This window comes from Teleopsis dalmanni, chromosome 2, assembly GCF_002237135.1.
Source record: "Teleopsis dalmanni isolate 2A chromosome 2, ASM223713v2, whole genome shotgun sequence".
Classification (NCBI taxonomy): domain Eukaryota; kingdom Metazoa; phylum Arthropoda; class Insecta; order Diptera; family Diopsidae; genus Teleopsis; species Teleopsis dalmanni.
In genome coordinates, this window is record NC_051847.1 from 12,728,338 (window position 1) to 12,737,232 (window position 8,895).

The window sequence follows — 8,895 nt, forward strand, 5'->3', positions numbered from 1 at the left end:
TTTTTATTTTACATCAGACAGCTTTTATATCAACTCTTACCACTATTATATATCAATATAGCTTAAGTTTTGAGATATCGGACTGTAAACCTATCCGACGTGTCTATTTGTGCTTACCCGTTGTTTGTGTAATCAATGTAAAATTTGTATATAGTTCTTGTGAGTACATAAATGTAAAAGTTAATAATTCTAAACCTCGATATTTCGAGACCATATTATATTTCGGTAACAGTGAAAAGAACAATCTTCCTCAAAATAGCTGACATTACTCGGAATTACGCCAATATATTGGCTATTAAGATTTCTATGTTTTCTTGCCTAATATGGAAATATTAATAATACTTATGCTTAAAAATACTTTAAAACTGACTTAAGTGTTAATATATTTCTTTACCTTATATAGTTATATATTTTGTAGATTCACTGTCTGCGATTTCATTATTTTATGTCTCTCTCTCTCGAACTGGACGAATTGATTAAATATGTTGATGATATTCAATGTGAAAATGATATAATTATTTACTGATGAGAAATTCTAATTCATAAAATTTAAAAATATAACTTTTGTATATATATATATATATATATATATATACATACATATCAATTACATTTCTAGCAACAATTCATATTATAAAAGAATAGTTGTATTGCAAAAAGCCAACTATTACAGTAGTAGAACATACATATAGAAGATATACTCTATATCACATAATAACTTGTTTTTATTTCCTAGATTGATGAACTATGAATATTTCTTCTACGGCATGATTAATCCATTTCAACAAGAATGAAGCGGCACCACTCTTGTCACTGAATTATGCTTCAATTATTGCACCTGTTTCCATTGGAAGATACGATTAAGAAAATTGAAGATCTTCATTGACATTTCAAAGCTTATCAATGTTAGGTATGCATATATATATTATTAGCGAAACATTTTGGAGATGAGGAGATCCCCACCACGACATATTATTTTATTTAATTTAATTAACACTACAACAAAAGATTGTATATAAAACAAAAGATAAAAAATATGTGTGCAATTGTGTGAATATTTTATTTATTCGGTATTATATTTAACAAGTGTAAACAATTTTTTATATCTACTCTTACTAATTTTATTTATTTAGATTTATATAAAATAAAGATAAAATTTGTATAATTTTAAAACAAAATAAATATCAATAGTAATAATATATTGCTTTCTACTTAATTTGACTGAGCATCTGAGTTTAATAAACAATATGTTTTCTAAGTCTATATTATTTATGTAATTAATATGCATGTACTAAAAATAATTCAAATAGACGAATTATTATATTATTTAAATTTGTCACGGATATTCATATATGATATTTTATTATACAATATGTTTAAATCACACTGTGTACGTATCATCTATTGATACTAGTATAAAGTAATTAAGAGAGTCTCTAATACATGTAAAAAACACATTATTTCAATTAGCAATTTCAAAAAATTTTTAATCTGCATTACTGATATAAGTATTATATAAAATGTTCAAACTTATACAATCAATATGGTGAATATTAATACAGTTTTAAGTGTATATAATTTGTTAATAATAAGGAGTATAAATTATGTGAGATTACTGTGTGTTAAAAACTTGAGAAGATTTTGAGAAACTGCCTTCGTTCGACAAAACAAAATAATTAACTTTAACAAAAAAAACAAAACGAAGGTGAAGACCCAAAATACAGAGAGAGGTAGTTCTTTAACATACTGACTACTAAACGTTTGACGTCAACCTTATCACCAATCTTTCAGATTTGTTCTTGAGTTAATAAATTTTCGTTTTTTTGTACACTAAAAAAACTATGGAAGACAGAAACTTAAATAAATGCGTATAAAAATGCAGTAGTCAATATAATTACACTGGCTAATGGAGTTTCGGTATTTCCATCACTATGTGTTAGTATGTGGAGGTCTTCATCGGTATGAGTTTCGGTTTCAATTTTATAGAGAAATTCCGCAGATACTGGTTTGTGGTCAGATAATGTATACTCAGGATGTGATTTATATGATAGCTGATCGAGACTCAACTTAATGCTAGGATATTTATCAGCTTGAACACGATATAGAATGCGATCACACCATGCAGGTCTACGATTTAAATCGTAATCCGATGTACCCTCAATAAATTTGAATGTAGGTGCAAAATCAATTGTATGCTCTTCTAATCGGCCAAAAGCATTTCCAGTTTTACGCACTAAATTTAATTGATCACGTTCAAGTAGCTCAGCAAATTGGCGAGCTTCCACTAAAGTACGTATATCCCAGGCTGAGTCAGTACCATCGATGCGAAAGTTTAGATCACCAAACCAAAAAACAAAATCGTGATCAAATATCGTTTTGTATTTGTTTGTATCATAGTGATGATTATTTATAATTTGATTATAATCTTCTATTCGTTCTTTTAGTTTTTTGTCGTGAGCTGCTAAATGTGCACCAACAAATGCCACACCAGTACCATATAAACTCATACGTATGCTAACTGCACCTTTGTTACCCCATAAGCCACCAAAACCAGTCTTAGTACTTCCAACTTCAATATCCTTTATATGTGGAATATGCTGTATTTGCGAAAACATCATAATGAGAATTCCTTGCAATTGTTCTGTTGATACTTTGGCAAACTGTTTATCGTTAAAATGTTCACGTATCTTGAAAACCCAAGGATCATCTTGAAAATAGTTTAAAAGTTGATTTTTTGGCTTGGTATTAACTTCTTGTAATGCAATAACATATATATCAGGGATTTGTTGGTCAGGGCAATTGGAAGTACCATTTAGCGATAGTGCATCTGTCAATGACAGATTATTTGGCGAATTCGTACCAACGTTCCAAGTTAATATATAAATGCAGAGATCTGCAATAGCCTTTGCAGCGACCATGACTTATCGATTCGACGAATTTTATACTGGTTTTGAATTCAAGTCACGTTTATTTTTGCAAGTTTACGTCAATCTTGCTTATTACTAGTAAATTTTGTCCGCTTTTTTTATATAACACTTCACTTCAGCTCCGCGTCTGAAAGTTTTTTTAAATCTTATACGTACTCAACTAATACGCAATGCATCTATAAAAATATATTACTTTTACTTTAAATAATCAATCACAGCATTATTATTTCATACCTTTTATGGCTTCTGATTTACGAACTACTATTGTTGTTTTCCGCTGAACTCATTGACTACTAGAAATTCAAAGAGAGCGTAAATAAAGAATATAAATATTTTGTAGTAAACAGGTTGTGTCAGTGTGGAGAAATAGTAAAATTTTCAAAGTAAGCAACATAGTGCATGGTTGTATTTTTGTGCATGCAGTAATATATTTTATTACTGATTAAAACAGGAGTCTTGTGTAAAAGAAATTGGCAGGATTAAGAAAATACAGTAAAATAACTTTTGCAATAATAATCTAAAAAATGTAGCAGAACATTTTTCTGATACCATCATGTACCATGAAATATAAAGAAAATGAATAAAAAGAATTATAACAATTTTTATGGTTGATTGATTGGCTGTAGCGACGATAAAGTTTCCTTTTCTGTTCAAATAGCACAAGTATCATGAAAATTCACATTTTAAAATTAATCTCCGGAATTGATAAAAGAGACTATTTTTTAATGACCTATCTTTTGACTGTCAACTAGAACTAGGTCTCTATAATCAAATTTCTTAATATTACCAGAATTGGGCATGTACAAATGAAGTTATTATATATATACCTTTTCCAAATTTACCCAAATTTTGTCGTGACTGCGCATTGGGCCGTGGCTTGTTAATATCAAAACAAATGAACTTGGTTTTGCTCAGTAAAATTTTCGTAAGGCGTTAATTTTTGCACAGGCTTACTAGCTTTGATTTCGTACGAAGGTTGAACAAAGGCAGAATTTCTGCTATACTGCCAAAGAAATTTACAATTTTCTGATTTCGTAAATTGTATTTTAAAAGCAATTTTGATAGGTAATCAATTTGTTAAAAAAGATGTCAGTATTGCCTTCCCACTATATAATATTTTTACCATAATGTACCTTCAGTGTTGTATGTGATTTAAATTCTAATTTGAAGTAGTTTATTCTTTTAAATGCAACTCTGATTATTGATAAACTCTGAATCAGCTGTTCTTAATGTTATGTTTATATTTTCTTTAGATCTTATAGCGAATTGTAATCATTTTTTGTGAAATATAATTGGTATTAATATAATGACGTTAGAAGCACATAAAACTGATGAAAAATTGCTGACCACAATTCAGCAAGAATATAAAATTTTGGCTGAATAGTAAGTAAATTGAAATATCAAATTACAAATATTTAAATATCCATAATTTAAGCAAAATGATTGAATCGGAGCAAATAGGAGGAGTGTACGTTATACCTTCTTTCGGGAACTCATTGCGTAAGTGATTCTACTTTTTATTATAATTTGTATAAACTAAACTTTTTGAATAATGTATTTGATTTTATTTAATAATTCCTGATAAATCAAATTTAACACTTACAGTTTGGTATGCTGTGATTTTCATACGACAGGGATTTTACGCAGGTGGAATATTTCGGTTCACTATCCTATTACCAGATAAATTTCCTGATGATAAAACGTCTCCAGTAAGTTAATTCATAAATTTAATTTACATTTGTTAAACAATTCATTCTTTTATAGACAATTATTTTTCAAAGCGATATTTTTCATCCGTTAGTTTGTCCCTATACTGGTACCTTAGACATATCAGCTGCGTTCCCGCATTGGCGTTCTGGTGAAGATCATGTATGGCAATTATTAAAATACTTGCAGGCTATATTTGTAGATACATTAGAATGTCTACATATGGTAGCTGGTACCGAAGGCACCCCGCAGTGTAATAACGTAAAAGCTGCTGAATTATTAAGACACAATCGTGCTGAATTTATTGCACAAGTTAAAGAATGTGTGAGCAATAGTAAAGATCGAATATATGAGCAATCACCCACAGATGATCCACATTATATAACATTTGAAAAGTTTGAACAGGAAGTTCATGGACCCACAATGGAGCATATACGTTTAAACAAACACTCATCTAATGCCGCAAATTCGACCAATTCAAAAGGTTTGTCGTGGGTGAAAGAAGGAGAATTTACGCCTTTAAGCTTAGAATAAATTATTATTACTTGTATAGTTTATTAATGTTAATGTTTTTATTAATCTATTAATATTTTATTGAGTTATCACAGACGCAAAATTAAATAATTGTAACAATACATTTAAAACAGATCCTTTATATTTTTACATAAACATTAAAATATTTTTTAAAAAAACGTACTTTTTCAACCAATTTTTTTTATAACACACTATGTGGAAATCAATCTTACAATAATAATATCAATATATTTGTACGCGCGTCTAGGCATATATTCCATATTTTTTAATTCCAAGTATCCAATCATTTTTTAATGGATAACATTTTCCTCGCCAATTAAAATGTGTTGGTGACATTTGTTCTCCATTATTGAATTCAAAGTTTTTACTTAATTCTATAGCAAGTTTAGAGCGAATCAAGCCAATATCACCTACTTTTTGCCAAGCTGGATGATAGACTCTTCCAGTTGTAGGATTCATATAAATTTTTTCGGGTTGAAAATCAACTTTTAACAAATCTCCCGCATGAGCATAAAGCAATTCATCTTTGCCTTCTTCACAATTTTGTTTTACTTCTGTGTAAACAATTGGTACATCATCGCATCTTATGTAGTTAAGTTCTCGTCCACAAGGTGATATATATGGAAACTCAGTGTCGTATCTTTTTGTGTTATTTAACTTAACACGATTGAAGAAAAATTTCAAAAATTTTTTTTCTTTCAAACAAGATGTAAAGTTCTTTATCTTAGCATCATCTAAAAATAACTGTTGTAAATAATTTATTTGAATTATTAAACTAAATAACTTATATAAAGTAGATGTGAATACAAACCATGCCTTCATGATCGATGTAATAAAAATATTCTCTAACGTTAGGTGTAGGTCTTTGCCCTTGTTCATAGCTAAAGTGGCGGCATACATTTATTAAATTTCTAGTTAATTGGTTTCTTAAAATCATTTCAATAAATTTATTTTATTTAAAATTAAGAACAAATTTTCTTTGAACAATATTTATATTTTTTACCTTTCAAATACAAATCAGCTGTGTTTATATTTAAAAGTTAGACGACCCATGTGCGCATCGTTTATATGATGCTCAATAAAAGTTCTCAAACTTCTAAGAAAATTGCAGGCATTTTTATTACATATTTTACTTCACATTAATTACTTTAAACGTTATATATATATGATATCTGTGTGTAGCAATAATAAATTAACCTGTTTTTGCAATTAAAAGACTAGCACTGCTCAAAATATGTTCGATATATTGGCAAAACATAATTAGAGAATTTTAACAGGTTTACGTTAGACGTAAACGGTTGTTGATGTTAGTTGATGTTTTAATTGATAATTTCATATTCCTCTATGCCTGATTGACATTAAGCACTAATATAACTATTTAAAGAATGTTATAACATCTAATCAGCTTAAAATTTTTAGTCATTAAATATGACACGTTAGAATAACTTTAGTCACATAATTATATTTAAGCAGTAGTCTATCAATATATTTTATAAAATGAAAATCATAAAATCGCATAAGCTTTTAAAGATATGATAATCACAATTAATATTTTTTTATTGTATATGTTATATTAACTATATTTACAAAATACTTTTCAGCTCTTAAATTAATCGTTGTATATTAAAATTATATGAACTGCTATCATTCCTTTCGTGTTTCCCAGAAGGCTCCGTTTTAATAACTGTTTTCACGTTTAAACTATAAAGCTTAGAGGTTTATTAATTTTTAAACATGTCACTTGGCCCAGAATTTATTACTATTTTTAAATTTATAATGTTTTCAACAAGTGTTTTTAAAATACCCTGGTAATAGGTTTTTGACACCGCGAATTTTGATATATATTAAACACAGAATCTATACTGCCAATACGAAAATTTTCATTTTTTTGGCCAAGAAATCACTTCTTGAAATTAATGCAATGCACTTTAAAACAAATTATATTATATATCTAAACGAATTACTTAGAAGTTTTTTGGCTCCTAATGAAGATGAGACTTTCATCTACATATTTGATGTAACGCTATGAAATCCTTACTATTAAATTCTTCGATGACAAATAGTATTTAATATAAATTTTATATATTTGTTGTTACGTATTGTCAACTCATAACATAAAAATCACTAAGCACTTTTCCCAAAATTCAAGTTTAATTAATGAAATTTAAGTGAAATAAACTTGTTTTCATAAACATAAAAATCTCAATTTAGTATAATATACTTAATATTTTTATTTCAGGACATTTGTGTTAAATCAAATTTGTAAATGCGCTTAGATAACTGTTGAAGTTATTTAAACTTTACAATAAGCGGTTTTAATATCTATCTAATACCACATTATCATGCTTAAATATAATCTCAATATATTGTTGAGAGGTGATATTTGAAAATATATAACTTATTTCCCTTTCTTCTTTTTGCCACTGTTACTATTTGTACCAGCAGGCTTTTGTTTGCGTTGCAATTGCATTTCATCCAATTTTTCGTGAAGTTTCTTTTTTGCCTTCACCAAGTCTTTCTCTTGTTTTTTAGTTTGAGCAGGCGTTGGGTGCAAAAATTTTGTACGCTCATTTTTTTTAATAGCCTCACCGCAACCATGAACTTCTGGTAATGCATGTTTAAAGCAATAACGTTTGCGGCAATGCTCACAGTCTTGACCAATTAAACTTGTTTTTGTTTTGCATCGCGGAAAATCACACATATTGTCAACTGTCTTAACTGCGGTTAACACTTCATCCAATTTTAAATCGACTATTTTACTAGGTATTTTTTCAAGCAATTCTAACGTATTATTTGTGCCATAGTTTGGTTTCTTTCCTGGTTTCGCTGGAAATAGTGGAGGATCAGATTTCTCATCTTTTTGGTTGGTTGATGTTGATTCCTTAGTTTCAGATATTTGCTGATTTTCTAATAAATATTAATTAAATGAGAGAGATGTTAAAAGTCCTTTAGTTTTTAAAATACCTGCCATTATTTCTGGATTAATTTGAACTTTTAATTTCGTGTCCGTAAATTGTTTTTATTTACATTTCAGTTGAAATGTATTTTGTTAAATTTATTTGAACATATGTTTTTGACACATTTTTTAATAACATCTCTGACTTAATTGCAGTGATGCAATTATACAACGTCGTATCAAATATTCAAATATGTTTTATATGCATTATTTCTTTGGAAATTATATATAAGTTATTGACAGTTATTTCATTTTAATACAATCATTTATTTTATTTGGAAATTATAAGTCTTTATTTATAAACGTATTATTTGTTAGAAGAAAAAAAATAAAGCAATTAATTGATATTAATTTCTTATTGAAATTTGGGATTCAAAATTCATATAATTTTTACCCGTTTGTAATGTTATGTTTAGACTATTAAGCTTAACTCGACAAATATGTAGCAATATATCGTTTTTTTCATACGAAATCCATAAAAAATATACTAAAAAAATTCGATAAGTCTGAGTGAAAATATAATATAAGATAAAATTTTGATATTGAACATATACATTTTATTCTATAAATTTAACGTTGGAAAAAAGGTTATTACATTTTATAATATTTGGTAGATGTAAATTATAAACACTTTAAAATTTTAAGTTAAATCTATAATTTACGAATTATAGACGAATATGCAGAAGACAGTAAATTACATATCAAGCCTGAAAATTAATTTAATACTATATAAAAAAGTGTACATAATTCATTATTTAATTAAGAAAGCCT

General features: G+C 27.7%; 5 protein-coding genes across 6 annotated transcripts in view; 2 read left to right on the top strand and 3 right to left on the bottom strand.

The window, feature by feature from the left end:
* Positions 1-995, top strand: part of LOC119683100 (inositol polyphosphate 5-phosphatase K-like) — a 2,436-nt gene extending 1,441 nt beyond the window's left edge. The window contains exon 2 of the mRNA XM_038096708.1: positions 737-995. Within this exon, the coding sequence (XP_037952636.1) occupies positions 737-751 (15 nt within the window). The 3' untranslated portion in view covers positions 752-995. The remainder of the gene's footprint in view (positions 1-736) is intronic.
* A 348-nt stretch (positions 996-1,343) lies between these two features.
* LOC119685797 (phosphatidylinositol 4,5-bisphosphate 5-phosphatase A-like) lies at positions 1,344-3,269 on the bottom strand. Of its 2 annotated transcripts, XM_038100180.1 has the most exons (3): positions 3,162-3,269; positions 1,899-3,103; positions 1,344-1,839 (listed from the first exon to the last, which is right to left on the bottom strand). In XM_038100180.1, exons 2-3 carry the CDS (start codon positions 2,916-2,918, stop codon positions 1,831-1,833), a joined length of 1,029 nt encoding a protein of 342 aa, XP_037956108.1. In that variant the 5' UTR covers positions 2,919-3,103; positions 3,162-3,269; the 3' UTR covers positions 1,344-1,830. The 2 variants fall into 2 exon arrangements, with proteins under 2 accessions (XP_037956108.1, XP_037956107.1); XM_038100179.1 differs by having other exon boundaries at positions 1,344-3,103.
* Positions 3,270-4,153: 884 nt separating this feature from the next.
* LOC119685798 (protein crossbronx) lies at positions 4,154-5,234 on the top strand. The gene is made up of 4 exons (XM_038100181.1): positions 4,154-4,310; positions 4,363-4,427; positions 4,533-4,636; positions 4,692-5,234. Exons 1-4 carry the CDS (start codon positions 4,234-4,236, stop codon positions 5,166-5,168), a joined length of 723 nt encoding a protein of 240 aa, XP_037956109.1. The 5' UTR covers positions 4,154-4,233; the 3' UTR covers positions 5,169-5,234.
* A 135-nt stretch (positions 5,235-5,369) lies between these two features.
* On the bottom strand, positions 5,370-6,129 carry LOC119685800 (UPF0598 protein CG30010). Its single transcript, XM_038100182.1, has 2 exons — positions 5,980-6,129; positions 5,370-5,912 (listed from the first exon to the last, which is right to left on the bottom strand). Exons 1-2 carry the CDS (start codon positions 6,103-6,105, stop codon positions 5,412-5,414), a joined length of 627 nt encoding a protein of 208 aa, XP_037956110.1. The 5' UTR covers positions 6,106-6,129; the 3' UTR covers positions 5,370-5,411.
* Positions 6,130-7,407: 1,278 nt separating this feature from the next.
* Positions 7,408-8,331, bottom strand: LOC119685801 (DNA-binding protein SMUBP-2-like). The gene is made up of 2 exons (XM_038100183.1): positions 8,133-8,331; positions 7,408-8,075 (listed from the first exon to the last, which is right to left on the bottom strand). Exons 1-2 carry the CDS (start codon positions 8,137-8,139, stop codon positions 7,567-7,569), a joined length of 516 nt encoding a protein of 171 aa, XP_037956111.1. The 5' UTR covers positions 8,140-8,331; the 3' UTR covers positions 7,408-7,566.
* Between the last annotated feature and the right edge of the window lie 564 nt (positions 8,332-8,895).